General features: G+C 34.6%; 2 protein-coding genes across 2 annotated transcripts in view; both read right to left on the bottom strand.

The window, feature by feature from the left end:
* Nucleotides 1-19,098, bottom strand: part of LOC127160189 (uncharacterized) — a 311,509-nt gene that overhangs the window by 8,775 nt on the left and 283,636 nt on the right. The gene's annotated exons all lie outside the window — the stretch shown is intronic.
* LOC127160196 (uncharacterized) lies at nt 16,160-18,971 on the bottom strand. Its single transcript, XM_051102852.1, has 5 exons — nt 18,126-18,971; nt 17,925-17,993; nt 17,465-17,816; nt 16,320-17,366; nt 16,160-16,217 (listed from the first exon to the last, which is right to left on the bottom strand). The coding sequence occupies exons 1-4, from the start codon at nt 18,295-18,297 to the stop codon at nt 17,342-17,344; spliced, it is 618 nt and encodes a 205-aa protein (XP_050958809.1). The 5' UTR covers nt 18,298-18,971; the 3' UTR covers nt 16,160-16,217; nt 16,320-17,341.

The following is a 19,098-nucleotide window of genomic DNA, read 5'->3' as shown; positions in this document are numbered from 1 at the left end:
CCTAATAACTTAAGTGGTAGGAGATTGATGAGCTCTCTGGCATCCTGTAGAGGTCTACTGAGGTTATTTTGGGTTTGGACCTTAAAGAAAATATGTATTTATCTTTCACCAACTTACTGACAATGAGTTTAGTTGGTTGCAGAGCTCTGTTTCCACAGAAGTGTTTCTGGGTACCAGGACTTTGTGGGCTCTTGTGGAGCTGGTGAGGTTTAAAAAAGAAAAGATATACCATTACATATACACACATATACCCTTCATTTCATAAAGAAACATGTACTTTATACACTCATTCACACATGTGAAATCCTCAGGTTGCCAGATGGTATGATTAGTGGTAAGTGAGCATTTTCTTCAGAGTCCATCACAAAAGAGCTCAAAAGTCAAGTGCTTGGGCTTCAAAAGAATGTTTTTGTTTTTGTTTTTTTTTTCTCATTTGTTTTTTTTTTTCTTTTTTCTCATTTGTATCACTTCAATGCACTGAGCAAATCTTTCAGTGTGGAACCATTTTATTATGACAACAGAAAGAAATTATCAAAATATTACACCTACATTTTATACCTGTTTTTTTTTTTTTTTTGGCCTGGTTCCTCCTTCCATCTCACTGAATGTCAGATCGAACCTCAGCCTCTTGAACCTTCCTCTTTCCTTTCTCATAGCGGTCTGTTTTAAAAAAAAAAAGAAAAAAAGATAAATTAAATCACTCTGAACAGGAGGACGCCCAACAAGGAAGGAAAAAAAGGAAATGAGGTGACTTGTGGCCAAGTATGGTGACCCATTCTTGGAAATTGTGCTCTGCATTTCACCCAGTAAATGGCATTTCACAACGGCATTAAAACAGCAAAAACACCCTGCAGAAGAGATGAAGACAATGAAGCTGTTCGCTTCTGTTCACCACACACTTCTAGATCATCATTGGAAATGGGAGAGAGAAGCATGAATTAGTTCATCACATTCCTGGAAGAAAATAACAGAACAAGTGTTCAGATGACATCAGATGTTCTAAAAGAGCAAAAATAGATTCAGGAAGAAACAAGATTGGGAAATGTTCACAGAAAGTTTCAGTTCAGAGTCAGCAGAGTTTTCGAAGAAAAAAACCTAATTAAAAATAAATTCTGGAGGAACCAAAACGCGCACAGCTAGTGGGTGACAGATGCCAAATGAAACTAAAAGTATAATAATAAAAATACAAATAAATAATAATAATAATAATTAGCATGATGTTAGTTGGCTTCATTTAGAAAACAGATATTTCCTTAAGTTATTTTCACACTCAGTTATACCTGTTAAAATGTATTGTATAAGCTTTTGTTAGTTTCACTGTTCATTTTATTGCTCTACGGTATTTCATCTTTAATTTAAATCACACACACTGTACACGGACCCTCACGTACGAGTAAAAACCAAAGTATATTTTGGCCTTTAACCCTCTGGGCCTCTTCGTTTAGGAGTCACACTTGGCCGAAGTGACCGAAGCCTTGAAATGTAACTTTTAGTTTTTTTCTGGAAAATCATTGTAAAACATTTTTGTTCAATTATATTTTTTGATTATTACTTAGAATTTTGAGGGAATTTTATGACAGTATGCAATATTTATACTATTTTATTGAGTTATTTTTTCCATTAGAATTAATATATATTTATTTATATAATTATTTTGTATTATTTTTTAATAAATGCAACACTTCACATTAAAACAGAGTGAACACATTTAAAATCCATTTTTTGAAGTGAGAATTGTGCCATTTTGGTGTCATTAAAAAATAAAAACTTGTGTAATGTCATGTAAGCTGTATAGTTCCCTATATACATATTATACAAATATACAGAGGCTTTCAGATTACCATTGTTTTTTTCTGCATATTTTAATAGGTTTTGCTTTTAGATATACATTTAGACATTATAAAACACTACTTTTTGTCAAGGTTTAGATATTTTTGGTTAGATAAATATCAGGTTGCATGATCTTTAACTCAGATATCAGGAACATCTGCTAAAATAAGAGCAAAAACAATAATTAATCAAACAGTAAATTGAAGAAAAAGAGGTAAAAAATCTAAATCTACTATTTACATATAAACTGTAATTAATTTACAAGAAAATTGCTCTCCCCATCTCACATATTCTCAAAAATTTGCTCTGCTGCAGTCTTACCGGTTCATTTCTGAGTGTGTGTGTGTTTGTGAGAGAGATTGTTGTATTTTTTCCATTTATTAATTTTATTTCACATTATTCTCAAAATTTGCTCTGCTGCATTTTTATCAGTTCATTTCTATGTGTGTCTGTGTATGTTTGTGTGTGTGTGATGCTTGGCTGTCTGTTTTGCACTCTTGATATTCTAGAGTGTCACCCCTTGATTGCTGTGCAGCGGCTGATTTGTGGCTGGTACCACCAAAGTACCAGATTTTCAGAGTTCCCATTCATTTCCTATGTTGTTCATTTTTGACCACGAAGGAGCCAAGTGTGACTTTTTTTTGTGACGGTTTAACATATCCGAATCATGTCCATGATTTATTTTGTGTTCACATAACTAATGCAACAAATTTCACCAAGTGTGATCTCATTCCGATAAGGCTACGATTTTTTAAATTTCAAAATATTTTTTTTTTCGGTCAAAAATGACCGAAGAGGCTCAGAGGGTTAAAGGGGTCATCGGATGCAAAGCTCACTATTGCATGTTGTTTGAACATAAATGTGTGTACACAACCACCCTATAATGATAAAAATCCACCCAGTGGTATTTTTTTTATCTTTACAAGTAATATCCCCTTTACTGAATCAGGCCATTCTCAGCCTCTTGTCTGTGTGACGTCACACTGACCACGTCCACTCCCACGATAATTGATTGACACGGCCATCTTACCTTAGACCCGCCCTGATGAGCTGTAAACAGTCTGACTCCAGCCACCATAGAGTCGATTCCGGTGCTGTGTAAGACAAGAATAAATGCGGCTAAAGTAAACTGCACTGCTTGTAACCCACAGAAGAGAGAGGCGAGGTGAGCAGAGCTCATTAGCATTTAAAGCAACACACTGATTTTGACAAGGTAAAAAGGGTATTGTTTTACATTACCATTAAGAAATTTTAACCAAAGTATGTTATAGACTTCTCATTAAGACTGTAATGAATCATATCACCTTGTGGAAAACGGGCATCTGATGACCCCTTTAAAGCAAGCAAAACATATGCATCCCACGCACACATTTGTATTGATACAGAATGAGAGAAACACATATACAGTAGTCAGACTTTTTAAGTGGATCAAAAAATTTCATCAAAGTTGTCCTAAGACAAGAATGGACATTGTTTTGGTTTTGGGACAACTTTAATGAAAGGTTTTGATCTAGGGATGCTCATTTTAACCAGTTAACCGTTGACCGACAGAAAGAATTTTGACCGATTAATACAATCAGTTAAATGGTTTAAAAGGTAATTTAATTTTTTTTTCAGTAATTTATCAAAGTATTTCAGAACGTTTGCTGGATGGTTAAAATACATTGCATTTTTGAGAGAAAAAAAAAGATAAATCACGTAGGCCTATAACGTTAAGACGCATTTTATTATTACACTAGAAATAGATGCTGACGCGAAATGTTTACAAACACTATAAACATAGGCTAGGCTATTTTAGTTCCCCTCACTCCACAAAAAAATCAGTTCTGAATAATTTTTCAATTCTGAATAAATAAAATCAATCTAAATATTTTCAATTTAACAGTATTCAGAAAAGAACAAGAATGAAAAATATAAGAAGCTAGGCTATATAAATGACAAGCCAAAACGAATTAATTTAGGCTAAAGCGAAACTGAAAATATTGTCGGGTCTCTCAAACAACGCAAATCCTAATTTTTCCATATTGGAGATGTATATTTGAATGCCAAAATATTATTTATGTAGTAAACCTAGTTTTGTACTTCACTCGCATTCCAATATCCACATAAAACAAATTGTTTGGCATAATATCATGGTAGTACGTTGATAGCGATTAAGCAGTGTGATTTTTCCATATGTTTGGCTGACTGTATTTTATTAGGATAATGGAAAGGCTGCTTTGTCAAGTTAGTAATGCTTAAAACCGTGAGTGCGTGTGGCGCCGGCGCAATTGCTTGTTTTTTTTCTTTCTAACAGTGGAAATGACTCCTAGTCATACAGTTAATCGAAACTGTAAATGGTTTCCTTTAATATGTGTACATTTACAATAAAAAGAAATCTTTGTGCTTTTGTAAAAATAAAGAAAATAGGATCCCCTTTTCAGCCGTCTGCCTTTGGCACAGCACAAAAATGAACCAAAACGCTGCATACTAGCTACTTGTTGCACAGTTTTTTATTTCATTTTGTTAAGTAAAAAAGTCATCTTATAGGCCTATTCATTCATTATATATGTATAGCCTAGCTTTATTACGTTTTTCTCCGTTCGCATGCAGAAGCACTGCAGGTGCTTGATGTGTCCATGTGAATCCTCATGTTCTGTTGTCTGCTGCTTTTTGCGCATGCAAAATTAATCCCTGTAAAACAAATTTTGGTATTTTTAACGGGTCACAGAGACTTACCCTTTCTAAAATAACTAAATTCTAATTTAAAATAATCTTGCTGGTTAATGGTTAATAATCGGTTAACGAGCATCGGCTGTCGGTTAGGAAAAATAACCGAAATGAACATCCCTATTTTGATCCACTTTAAATTTTGACTACTGTAGAGTGTTTTCACATTACAGCATTGGACATAAACAATGCCACTGAACTGAATGGAACTTGTGCATGTGCCTGGTGAAAAAATGAAGAAACGAAAGTAATTCACTGTGTTGGCATAAGAAATAGAAGGAAGAATTGTTGGGTCATCAGTCTGCAACAAAGGAGACAGGTCGTATGTATATTTACCACCTATTACAAAGCTCGAGAATACAGACTGCCCTGTGCATTCATTTTCCAAAATGTAGTTTGTGTGGAAATTTTACACTACTATTATATTTAGTCTATAAAAGGCTGTTAACAGAGACCAGAAACGCTGAAGATGGACATAAAGAGAAGAAACTACTGGCAGGCAGGCAGATCAATCTAACTGTTCACAATGCACAAAATATTGGAAGAAATAATTAATTTGGGGTAGAAATGTATATAAATGTATCTCTGTGGGGAACTGTCTGTTTTCAGGAAAGTTTACATTGCGTTTTCTTTTCATCTAGCATCTGCATGCACTATAATGCAGTGTTAATAAGTGTAGTGCAGCAGAAACCAAGGAAACACTATCACTGCTTAGCATTGACCCCTGTATTAACTTTAGTTTGTCCAAATGTAACGCCCTTTCCTGTTTATTAAGTCCTTCTCTATACGATTTAGCAGCTTCCAAACATTGTTTCTGTGGTTTAGAGATAAATTAGTAGAACAATGGCCACGCATCCGGGTAACTGACCAGAACGTGATGTAGGTGCAAACCCTCTATAGCCAGGCACATTTCACGCAGTCTGCTAGTTTCACTTTTGCTTTAAATAAAGCTGTGTAGGCTTGGTATTTAAAATTAGTGTTTTTTTTTTGTTGTTGTTGTTGTTTGTTTCTTTTATATTGAATGCCCTTATAATGTTTGTTTGCTTTATATGTGCTATTTTGTTTTAACCCAAATGTATGCGCTATGGAGTGAACAGCAATCAAGATCATGCAACAGAAGTGCACTTAACCGTCAAAGTAACTTGTGAATTGTTTACTTACTTGTTTTTGACATATTCAACCGAATTACAAACTTTCCAGTGATGTGTGTGAAAAAGGGATTTTTGCTCAACAGGCTCAGGCATTTGTGCCGCCATGTGCTCAATCTATTTAGCATGTTTTGCTTATCAGCGCACATCAGCTATACGTGAATTTTGAATGTTTAACACTATATTAATTACATACATGTACTTCATAGACATACTTAATCTCTAGTAACTCCATTGTACTATCTGTTGTTCTGTTGTCTGTTTTTTCCCCCTGGACACAGTGCTGCTTATATGCTGTGTGGTATTGGCTTTTGTAGCATTTACAGGAGCACAGTGTCCACCTGATGCATCTCTAGTTCAATATATGTAGATATGTATACATATAACTTTATGCAAAGTATATGCATTGACTGTCACAATCACCAGCTGGAGTGCCTATGAGCTCCACCAGAGGGCACTCCTTACTACTCCAGTCATATAGCATAATCAAAGCTTTATTGGCATGCATAAAGCATTTACAGTAGGCTATTATTTACAAAACTATTCAGAATGTTAAGTAAAGAGATCGAACGAAGGGAAAAAAGAATATAAATAAATATAAAAAATAACCAATAATAATAATAGTAGTAGTAATAATAATAATAATAATAATAGTAATAATAATAATAAATATAGCTGCAAGCAGCAATTATACGGGGTTCAAGGAATTTAAGGGCTGACATTGTGTGATTTCATCATAATTAACAATGTTGCAACATAGAGGAACAGCGTGTCAAATGGAAGGGTTTTAATAAACTTTAATAAACTTGTAATACTTGGTCTCAAAACAAATTAATTTAGATATGTAGTGGCTTACAAGAGATCTTGTCTTTAAAAGATCCATGTTAATCATGTCAGGCATCATCATCATGATAAGGGAAGGATCAACGTATCTCAGAAAATGCAATGGCAGGCTGACATTTATGTTAAAGGAAAGAAGAAATTGGTCTACCAATTATTAGTTTTGTACTTTTGTCATTTATTAAAAGTAAATAAAATGTTGACCTCATGGATAATTAAATAATAAATTTAATTTCAGTTTTTTGCAGGACCTTTCAGTCTTTAGTGCAGCTATGAAAACAGATTAAAAAAGAATATAATTAACAAAGTGGTTAAGCTGGAAATATAGTATGTGAAGTACTGTTTAGTGTTAGCAATAGGCAAAAAATTTGACAGAAACAAACTGGCTTGAAGTTCAGAATTTTTATTGTACGTGACTTAGTATATATGGATGGAACAGTAAAACATACTAACAAAGTTGTACATAAGTGCAACTGAAAAATTTGTATAAAACACCTTTGGACGTAAATGTGAGAAGTATAATTTGAATTAACAGTACAAATTGGTGCTTTTCATTTGGAAGAAAAAAAAAAAAAAAAAAAAAAATAAGTAAAGAATTAAACAAATGTGAAAGTGTTTTAAACTTTTAATAGTAAATATGAAAGAAAATTGTATTTTTTTATTTTAAAGACAAGAACATATTTTGTACTGTTAAGTTACTGTATATATATATAAATATAACCATTTATAAAAAAAAATAGAAACAGAAAACTTAAGAAAATATAGTGTATTTGTAATAGCATGTTAACATAGAACAATAACGTGTCAAGTATATTTTTTGTTTGTAACATGCAAACAATTTAAAGAACGAAATGTAAATAGTGTATTTGCAAAAAAATTTAATGAATGTGTGCAGATTTACTAGAAAAGGCTAAAACAAAGTTACACGTTTGTGCAGTAAAATGAGGATATTTGCAAATTTGGAAAGTTAATGCAATTTAGTATTGTGCATTTAGAGAAAATATATATATATATATATATATGTATAGAAAATGTATGCTTGTATGAAAAATGTATAAAAAAAAATAAAGAGGAAAAAAGGGAGAAGAAAAAAAATAATGAAAAAATGTTTGTAAAATGTATATTAAAATATGGTTTTGGAAAGTTAAGATACTCAAATTTTAATCTAAAATATTTATATTTTAATAATAAAGGTTTTTCTATATTTTAATAGTTGAAAACCAAAAAAAGTATGGTATAATAAACTATTTTGTATTGTTAATTTAACATATATAAGTTAGAGATAGAAAACTTAAATGTATTTCTGTGTAATTGTAAATAATTGTAGAATTGGTTAATTCAACCAATAACCTATCAAGTATAACTTTTCTTTTTAAGTTGTAAAGAAGTTAAAAATGAAATGCCACTGAGCATTGTATTTGCATAAAAGTTCAATCACTGTGTGCATATTTGGTAGAAAATTTTTAAATGTAGTTACATCCCTGATGAAAAAAATAGCATATGCTGGTTAGGTATGTTTTGATGCTGGTATGCTGGTTTTAGCTGGTTTTGTGCTGGTTAATGCTGGTGCTTTGCTATGCTGGTCTATGTTGCTGCTCAAGTACAAGTATAAACCAGCAAAGCACCAGCATAAACCAGCAAAGGACCAGCATAACCCAGCAAAGGGCTAGCATAAACCAGCAAAGGACCAGCATAAACCAGCATCCAAGCACCAAAGCATACCTAACCAGCATATGCTGGTTTTTTCATCAGGGATAATTATGTACTTGAGAATTATTTAGAATATATTCACATTTTTGGAAAAATATTCGAATGTTCTGTATTTAGAATTCTTTTCAAAGGAAACAGACTACCTGATCCATATTGTGAAAAAGTTTACTGTTCCAGCAACAGTTCACTAATATCGTCGAAGTCCTCATTGTCTGCAGCATTTGTTTCTTTGGTTTTGTCTTTTGTTGGATTGTCTGATGTTTTGTTTTGTTTTTCTGTTGATGGTGGAGTAGGTCGTTTCTGGGCTTGTTTTTTGGTAATTGTTGTGTGTGGTGTTTTTTGTCTTTTCTGTGGTCTTTGTTCTTTTGTTGACTGTGGACTGGTGGTGGGACAACAGTGGCGTTTGAAACTTCATCAAGTTGTTTTAGTGTTGGATAGTTTGGTATGCTTTGTTGTTTTTGTGGTGTTTGTGGACTGTGGTCACTGGCTATAGCACAAAGTTCTTCATCACTGTCACTATCTTCGTCTGTTTTTTGTTGCTGGTCTGTTTTGTTTAGTTTTGAAAGTGAGGTGATTTGGTTCTCAGAGGTGTACTGAATTGTTAACGGTCCTGTGGTGAGAAGGAATTCTTCGATTTCTTGATTGTCCATTACGTTGAGATTGCATTCATTTCTGATGAATGTTGAGAGGAGTGAGTTTGAGATTGAAAGTGCCAGTTCTTCTTTCCCTAATTTGAATGTAAGAGTGCCTTTGCATTTGCTTAGGTAGCTTTGTCCTTTCCTCAGGATTTTACAGCTTTGACATCTGTGGAATGGATCCTTTGGACATAAGTTTTGTTGCAGTGTGTGGCACTTTGGGCAAGGTTTCATGATGTGTACTGCAGCACCTTCCACTGATGCAGTCAGGTGGTTGATTGAGATTGTTTGGGGAATGATATTTATTGGTGTTGAAGACAATAGAGATGTCTTGAGAGGTTCTATGGTGGTTTGTCGTGTTGTAGTTAAACTGAGTTTCCCATTGTAGTTTCTCGTCGTAAGGTTAGTGAAAGTGTAAGACTCACTGGTTTTTACTGCTTCCATGTAGGTCTCCCAGAGTGTTAATTCCATGGATGATGTGGAATCTGCAACTTGACAAGTCTTCAATTCCCAGTCTGTTCCTCGAATATTAACCGTGTTGCTTGTTGGTGGGATGTTGTAGACCGCTGCTTGCAGTGTTGAAATCTATAAGTTACAGTATAGTGTTGTTAGACTGTTAAAGGCTAGGTTATCAAAAAAATGAAAATGCTATCATTAATTACTTATGCTCAAGTTGTTGCAAATGTGTAAGACCTTTGTTCATCTTTAGAACACAAGTTAAATTATTTTTGTTGGCATCTGAGAAGTTTTTGTCTCTCTAGAAAAGGTTTGAAAATGTATGAAAAACATTAACAAAATAGTCCTTGTCATGTCAGTGGTTCAATTGTCATTTTATGAAGCTATAGGAATACATTTTGTTTTTTAAAAAGAAAATTAATGACTTTATTCAACAATTTGTATTTCCAAGGTAATGTGTTTGGCCATTAGCAAGGGCTGTGTGATGCATGCATGTGGTGCTGCTTATGTATATATTGTTGTACTGCAATTTGTTTAGGAGCAGGTGTTGTGGTACTCATAATAATGCTGGAAGATTGTAAGGTGTGGGAGAAGAATTGTTGAGTAAAGTTAGTTTTGTTCTTTTGCAAATAAAAATATTCTTGTAGGTTTATAAAATTATGGTTGAACTACAGACATTGTATGGACTATTTTGTGAATGGTTTTGGTATTATTCTGTGATTTAATGTAATGGCAGTCTTGTTGTCTATGCAGGGTCAGAAAGTGATTGGATTTCACTAAAATTATGTTAAAGGATAACTATTGCCAAAATGCAACCTGGGCTGTTTTTTTTATTGTAAATGAGACAAAGTTATATCTAAAAGCATAATTACGACGAACGAGCCGTTTTTAAGATTGACCGTGATTTCGTTTTCTGGTTAAATGGCCGGTGAATGGGAGTGCTAAGGGCATTACTTTGAGCGCATCAAAATCAATATTTTTACAACACTAAGAAGGCTTGACACACCATGAAACTTTGCTCGAAGTATCGCCTGGGTCTCTACACATGAACTCGAGCATTGAGAACATTGTTTGTGTACACAGAGTTTACTAAAAAGAAAGGTTTTGAACAACTCACTTTCAGTGTTTGAGTTTCCGCTCGCAGCCATCTTGCCAGTCAAGAAGTGTCGATCTTCGAATGCGACATAATAGTGAGGAGAATAAAGATGGATAGCTCCTAAAGTATATTTACATATAAATGCATGGCTAATTCGTTGTTTTGTCACAAGTGAAAAACAATATTAACCTTCTAGTTGTAAAATTCATTCGCATTCGGAGATCGACACTTCTTGACTGGCAAGACGGCCGCGAGCGGAAACCCAAACAGTGAAAGTGAGTTGTTCAAAACCTTTCTTTTTAGTAAACTCTGTGTACACAAACAATGTTCTCAATGCTGGAGTTCATGTGTAGAGACCCAGGTCATACTTCCAGCAGAGTTTCATGGTGTGTCGAGCCTTCTTAGTGTTGTAAAAATCTTGATTTTGATGCGCTCAAAGTAATGCCCTTAGCACTCCCATTCACCGGCCATTTGACCAGAAATTAAATCACGGTCAATCTTAAAAACGGCTCGTTCGTCGTAATTATGCTTTTAGATATAAGTTTGTCTCATTTACAATAAAAAAAAAAAAACAGCCCAGGTTGCATTTTGGCAAGTTATCCTTTAATTTGTGTTTCAAAGATGAACGATGCTTGGAACAAAGTGAGAGAAAATGACAGAATTTAAATTTTTGTACTATAATAAAAATTAATAGTGTACATTAACAAAAAGTGTATGAATGTGTGTGAATGCAATGACTTGAAAATAAAAAAGTATGTCAGTTGAATGTATAGTAGTGCTTAAAGTATTTTAAAATGATACATACCTTTTGATTTGCAGGCATGGTTTTTATTTCTGCGATGGTTAGAGCGGCAGATTCTTTGGGTGGTTTGTGAGGGAAATTTAGTTCTGTGACGTCAATTGTTGTTTCATGGTTCATAATGACATCGTATTTTTTGTCATCTGTTCGGCCTATGAAGTGCAAAGAAAAAACATTTTAAAAATGTTTTTCCAGTTTAGTGAAAAATGTAATGTTTCTAATATCATATTTTTTGTTTTTAATATAGTTTAAGAAAACTGATGCTGATAATATAAAAAATAAATAAAATTATATTTAAAATATTTGTAAAAGATCCCAAATGAAGTTTTTTATGGACTGTAAAGTACAAAATCAATTAAAATTAGCAGAAACTAGGATTTAACAATATTAATGTAAGTGCCATTTATTAAAATCTATTTATGATACCTCCATGAGATTAAATATTGTACTTTGAGCATACTTAAATGCAATTTGAGAATGTTTCCAGAAAATGTCCTTTAGATTTCAGTGATTAATTTTGTAAAGTAAGAGTTGTGTGGTACAGTTAGAGTAAGTAAGGAGGGAGTTCTGTGAATAGTAAAGTTGTAAAAAAATGTTTTTGAATTAAAATTAAACAACATACAAACTAAACCCTAACAGATATTTTAAAATGACACAAACAATAACAATAGTAAGAAAGAGAGCATGAATTCAAAGTGACTGCTGAATACAGAGCAAATTGTGTACTTACTTATTTTTTTTCTGGCATTGTGAATTTTGACAGGTGTTTTGTTCCTTGCAGCTACTGCTACTTGGCTATGCATTTCTGGAGTGAACACCACAGTGTTATGGTACTGATGTCTGTCTATTTGAATGATAGCATTAAAGTACCGAATTTTTTTTTGAGACATTTTAACAGGTGACACTGAATGGAAGTAGCCTGTAAATGTCTCTGGAGGTTCATTGGTCTTAGCTTCTTTGCAATTCATCGTACTGAAGTGATGAATAGTAGTCAGTGTGGTAGTGTTATTGACTGAAGTTGGTCAATATAAGAACTCTTTAGTAAGCTGAAAATTAAGAGAAAAACATGAGAATATTAGTGAAGTGAAATTTAGATAATTGATATAATATTTTGTACCAAAATAGAATATATTTTTAGAAATTCTATTAGAATAGAATAATTTATAGATGTATATAATCTTAATTTTTTCAGGGCCATTTGTAGTCCTATGCATAGTAAGTGGTTGTTTAGGTATTACCAGCTGAAAGGGAGGCTAATGAGTGCTCCATTGCCTCCATTTGATTCTTTAATTAACATGAAACAGTTGTATATCTTCTAATATTTGTATTTGTAGTTGTTTAGTTTAGTTTCACTTTTTAATCAATTAAGGCTTTATTGCATTATATTATCTGCTCTGCCTGGTGGTGAATGTTGCCATTAAAAGTGAGCACTGGAAATGGTCATGATTACTTGGATGAAGTGTTTCCTGTTGAAAATGTGAATGCCATTATTGCTTAGTGCTGTACAAAGAAAAAAATATGATGAAAAACTATAGATAAATATACAAGTATGTGAATATCAATTTTATTGAAGAATCTGTTTTGCCAGGTTTGTAGTGGTCCATTTTTACTAACTTGTTACAAAAATGATACACAGTTGTAGAAAAATAAATAAAAATGTCTTGAAGCATTTAAATATCAATATAATAAATTTGTCATTTTAAAAATTAAATTCAGTTATAGCTGTCAGATAGTCTTTTTTAGGGTATATAAAGAATAGATATAAAATAGATATACTTTAATGAAACTTCTTGTAAGTGAACTTGTTGTTCTGAAGTATTGAGAGCTAGGCATATATGAAGTACATGGTTGAGTTGTGGTCACAATTACACAGAGTAATGATAATCTTTTTGTAATGGAGTGAAAACAAGTATACGTGAACAACAAAATAATCAGAAATTATCATGTTACAAGTACTTGTAAATGATTGAGTAGTTGTTTATGTAATGTGTATTTGGAAATCGTTAATTTACTAAAATGAACTGTATTTATGAATAAAAACAATCTTTTAAAGCAATAATGTTCAATATGATCCTGTTTGTATTAATTGGTAATGCTTTACTATATGGGTGCACAAATATTTATTAAGTAATGCAGACATAATCATGAGTTAATATAGAAGTCATGAAGAATTAAACAATTTATGAATAATTACTGCTTTAGCAAGAAATTATCATTTTATATGATTCATAGATTAAGTAACCAATAAATTGTTATTAGTTAAATGTGTCATAATGTATTCATGTTTTAATTACTACAATGGGTTCAAGCCATGCATTTCAACTTCCAGCTTTAATTAATGATTAGCTAAACAGTATTACTTAATGATTAGTTAATAGTTATGTGCTTCATCAAGTAAAGTCATAGCATAATGATATTTTTGTAAATCTTTAGCTACTGATTAATTAAAGCTCACTACTGGAAGTTGAAGTACATAGCTTTGACCACTGTGGTAACTAACATGAATATACATCATTAGTTAATAAAATAAGTTATTAAGAAAATTAATAAATTATGATACATTTAACTAATAACAATGTATTGATTACTTAATCTATGAATCATATAGAGTGGTTCTTAGTTGCTGATGTAGTAAAAATAAATGGTTTAGTTCTTCATGAATTATACATTAACTTATGATTATCTGTGCATTAATTAAGTATGAATTAATGCATATTTGTGCACCAGTATTGTAAAGTGTTAGCTAATAATTTAGCCACTAATTCACAACAACGATTTATGTGAGATATAACATTAGGTCTTACCTGCCACTTGGGCGTGATAATTTACTGGTCTTCTTGTTCGGCTGGAAACAAATGGATAGTTTCCAACGTCTAGTTGAAATGTTTTAGGCTGGGGATAATTATGACAAGACAACAGAAAAATTGACTAACATGGTCTCTTCACGTGTTTCCACAAAAATGATCCTATAAATGTGTCCGCCATTGGCTTTGCCAGCACGTAATATACAGCATGAGTAATTATTTCTTTGGTTTATCACTTATTGTGTAAAAGGGAACAACTGTGAATAATCCTATTATAGCTCTTACCTGCACGTCTGTTGCAAGATGTTCCGTTGCTTCTTCTTCTTCTTCTTCTTCTTCTGTTTAATTGGCGGTTGGCAAGCAACATATCGTCGCTGTCGGGCGGAATCCTCGTATCTCCAAAACCAATATTTTTCAGGAAATAAAAAAAACTGCATTTTTTTTGAGTTATTAAACATTGTATCGTTAAAGTTGGTATTATACCTTATATTGCTATCATATACTGTTGTGTACCAACATTAACACAACATTTCCCCATAATCGTGTTTAAATGGAGATACGAGATTTATGACTTGAAAGCAGGGAGATACGCGGTTACGCTGTCATTGATTAGAATGGAACGGACACAGACGTCGCTGCGGTCGCGTTGAGCCTTTTGACAAGAGATAAGGCTTAAAGAGCTATTCAAAGCTAATGATTGTGGTTACATACATATTCCTAAACTCTATTTTAAACGTTTAAGAGCTATGAGTAATGCAATACCAAAATAAAACGTTAAACAGGCTGTCTAATAGGCGGAGATTAATCTGCACGCAAAGTCGGCGGTCGCGTTGAGCCTTTTGACGAGAAAAGGCTTCAGTAGTTACAAAAATTAATAACTGTGGTAACATCTTCCTACACTCTATTTTAAAGGTTTAAGAGCTATAAGTAATGAAATACAAAAAACGATGAGGTGACTAGGCTGTCTAATAGACAGAAATTATCCTAATCTGCATGCAAACTTACCTTCATGGCTCACAGGCTTCATTCTGCACGTAAGCATTACAGCTATCGATTTTTAACAAAACAGGCCTACTCAAATGTATCTAAACTAACTATTTTCACTCGTTATTGTTTAAAAAACAGACAAGAGTTATCCAAAGATAGGCTTACTTGGCGCCATTAGACAGCCCTTTTTCTCCCATAAATAAAAACTTGCTACTATTTTACATGCACAGTGTCAAGAGAGGCATAGTCTAGAAGTAGGCCAAACAGCTGAACAGTAAAATAATAATAAAAATAAAAGCTAAGTCAATAAAATAATAATAAAAACAATAATTTAATGGTGGTATCCAAATCATTCAATTTAATTCAAGTATTATATCAGATACATTTAAAAACTTCAATGCACATGTATGTCTATTAATAAGCCTAGTAAAAAAGTAGATATTACATAAATACATAAATAATAAATATTATTGATATCTGATATCAAAACTATAAAAATATCTGATATCTTAACTGATATCATAGTTTAACAGATTAACAGTCAATATGACGGCAATGTAACAACACGCACATAGCCTCACAGATGCATGCACACAGACAAGGCTTGCTTTACTAAGCCCATTACTGAGTGTTTGTGAGTAGGGTGAGCCCTTGTCTGTGTGCGTGTATCTGTGCTCTGTGTGTGTTGTTACATTGCCTGTGTTAAGGGATAGTTCACTTCAAAATGAAAATTCTGTAATATATTCACCCTCAAGTTGTTTTCAAGAGTTTCTTTCTTCTGCTGAACACAAAGGAAGATAATTATTTAGAATAATGTCAGTAACCAAACAGTTAACTGGACCCATTGACTTACATAGTAGGAAAAAAAAAAACACTATGAAAGTCAGTGGGTCCAGTTAACTGTTTGATAACTGACATTCTTCAAAATATCTTCCTTTGTGTTCAGCAGAAGAAAGAAAATCACCAAGTTTCTTATCAAGTTTCAAGTTTCTAAGCTAGTGAAGCAAATTGTTGTAAAAGCTGTGAAAATCCTTTGGGATGACTTCCTTCAGGTCTTGGAGGTGTTTGAATTTCAGCTCGTTGATCTTCAGGCGGTCTGAATAGAGTGGGGTGACTGTGTGGCTGTCTGAGGTGGAGTTTCGGAGTTGGTGCCAGTCATCAGAGTGGTTTATTTTGAAGTCCATCGTTCCATTGTTGTTGTACCTAATAGCACAAAATATAACACAACATCATAATCACTGTAAGATTTCATAAAATAATATGCAACATCATAATGTCATGCATAAGATTTACATTGGTAATTACCTGATGGCTCTGATATCGTGGACAGTTGGGTCACCAGGCCTTACTCCAGGGCGCAGAGACTTGCAGAGCCTCAGCTTGGTGAAGTCCTGGAAGAAGGTGTGGTCGATGTACTTGACTTCATATGGATGAGGCTTCACACGGGCCTTCTTCATCAGGTTAACATACTCTGCTGGGAGATACACATCCTGGTCCCTCAGACGCCTCTCGATGACGCTGTGAACGGAGTCGCATTCCATCTGAGTATGCCCTTTCTCAAGGTACTTCTGAATGACGACTTTGTTTTTCTTCATAGAGAACTGAAGAAGTGCATTGCTTAGAACTGCATTCCGGTTCTGATACCCGCAGCCGTCACTCCACAGAATAAATGTGTCAGGCTCAGTGTGTGCAGAGAGGTAGTCGACAATGCATGAAGCAAACTCACTGGCAGACAGGGATCCCTCACCTTCATGCCAGACATAACATGTGGCACTGTGTGTCAGCATGTTGTACACAGTAAAATTGTGAACTGCAAGCTTTGTTTTGTAATACAAGGCAGAGGCTTTTAGCTTTGGGCACAAAAGGAGGGCTTGCAAGTCCATACATAAGACCATAGTGTTGTTGCTGGCCTTGTTTTGTCAGACAACTTTTTGGCATGGGCCTCTTCTTTTTGCAGGAGGTGGTGCTGCCACTCGTCATCAGGTAAGTTGCCGGTCTTGAAAGCACAACAGATGTTGCACTGGTCTTTTTTTGGGTGGTAAAGGCCTAGGTTGAGACGCTTGAACTCATCTGTGAACACTTGCCTTGACAAAGGTGTTGCATTCTTCTCTGCTGCAGCGCGACAATACACTGCATACAGATCAGCCATCGACTGAAACACAGGTTCCAGATACTGTTTGGATGTTGTGGATCTGCAGTAGTGTGAGGGCACCTTTGGGAGATCCTGTAAAAAGCTGTGAATGAATTCATGGCCTGCCACTGAACGACGTGCGTTGCTGTGTGTTTGTCCCTCTGTGTCTGCTTGTGTGGGTCCCTCCTTTGCCCAGTTAAGGGCTGACCACTCGCCTATTCCTAGGGTAGACAAAAACATACTTTCGCAGACGCGTCTTCTCTGCCCGCTGACCCGTAAAAAATAAAAAAAAGAATTTGATCTTCGAGAATTTTCATACCCTCTTCTCCTTTGCACGGGGACCACATCAATTAAACCATGCACATACATCCTCTTCTCCTCCCAGGTCATATGTTGCCAGAACTCATTGAAAATGTTATTCCTCTCAGGCGTGCCGATTGCACTGCAGTGATGTTTAGCTGACTTGGCACATGCTGCTGATGAACATCTAGGCCCAATTGCCCGTGGCTCCCTCATTATTTCCTTCTGCTTCTGTTTTCCAACGTATGACTTCCCAACCATTCTTCTTTTCTTGTTGATCACTTTCTTCCAGGTTTTTTCAGCTCTCAGTCTTTTCCTTGGAGGTGCGCCTTCCTCTGCATTAGAGTCCTCTTCCCTTCCACGATTGAAAACTTCGAAATACACACACAAACCAAACGTGCATGAATGAGTTACATCTTTATACATTGTCAACAGTGTTAACTCTTTAATGAGAAATTGTAGAAAAGCATCTAACCTACCCGTGTCAAACTGCACCTGCTCTGGAGCCAGCAGCGAGGCCTCCTCTCCCTCCAGACCACCAGATAAATCTTTTCAAACACATGGTACAATTAGTGTGAATATTTTTTTAAACAAATGTCTATTGTTGTGAAATCCATCTGCATAAAACTCATAAATTTTGGCATGTGAAATCATGATTATCTCTCAGAAATTTACTCTACCAGCATGCACCACTGTGTCCTCCATCACTGTATCCTCCATCACTGTATCCTCCATTGTTGCTTCCTCTCTCTCTACACTCTCTCCATCAGAGCTCTCACTCTCTATTAGAGCCCTTGCCTGATCATATGGCACATTGACCATCTGACAGAGTTCCCTTAAGGACACAGACATGGTTGCTGCAAAAAAAAAAAAAGAATAAAGGTCAAATGATCATTTCCCTAAGTTATACGGCATGTTTACGTATGATAACGAGGCAAGAAGCCAGCTAGCTTGCTTAAAGTCATGTCACCTTTATTTATATAACGTTAGCGCTTTTAAAATACAGATTGTGATGAACATGACGACAAAGGCAGCTAGGTTACTTGTTTAACATGACGGCGTGCCTTAACATTGTAAGCTACAATCCTGACATAGTAAGTTACATTAAATTATGTTGTTCCTCAGACGAGCGGCAGAACTAGCGGGGGTCGCGATTTTTTTTTTCTTTAAAGCCCCACGAAAATCAGGTTAGCTATCTCACCAAACATGACGACAAAACCAATGCATAGTGACTAAGTAAGTCAACGGCAGGCATTTTGTGTGCATTAAATTCATTATTCTCGTCAGAAACAAAACCATGGAAGATTTCAATCAATAAGATAGCTACCGTCCAATGCTAGACCTAGCTGAAAGAAAAATCTAGCATCCTCAGAAACGATGCATTACACCTTAGCACTACCATTGCTTCAAGATCGAGATAAAACTGTTATATATAATATAATTTACCTCAAACATTTACCTCAGAGGACGTTGCTCGACGAGGATTTCTGGAAACGTTCAATCTTGAGGGCTGAGGAGACAAAATGCCGCGAAGTTTCTGCCGCCCACAAAGTGAAGAAGAGGTGGAGTTACGAGGATTCTCAGACAGTTGAAGTGTCCAATGGAGTTAAGAGATTTGCTCTCAAGCTATTTTCAACACCTTAGATTGGTTAA

Source organism: Labeo rohita, unplaced genomic scaffold, assembly GCF_022985175.1.
Source record: "Labeo rohita strain BAU-BD-2019 unplaced genomic scaffold, IGBB_LRoh.1.0 scaffold_30, whole genome shotgun sequence".
In the NCBI taxonomy this organism is placed as follows: domain Eukaryota; kingdom Metazoa; phylum Chordata; class Actinopteri; order Cypriniformes; family Cyprinidae; genus Labeo; species Labeo rohita.
Note: the sequence above shows the minus strand (reverse complement) of the source record. Positions and strands in the feature narration are given on the sequence as shown.

Excerpts from the sequence above, each read along its gene's own strand:
- LOC127160196 (XM_051102852.1), bottom strand. The coding sequence starts at position 18,297 with ATGTCTGTGTCCTTAAGGGAACTCTGTCAGATGGTCAATGTGCCATAT. Across the intron at positions 17,994-18,125 it reads GGACACAGTGGTGCATGCTG|ATTTATCTGGTGGTCTGGAG; the intron begins GTAGAGTAAATT and ends GTGTTTGAAAAG. Across the intron at positions 17,367-17,464 it reads CCCGTGCAAAGGAGAAGAGG|GAATAGGCGAGTGGTCAGCC; the intron begins GTATGAAAATTC and ends TGTCTACCCTAG.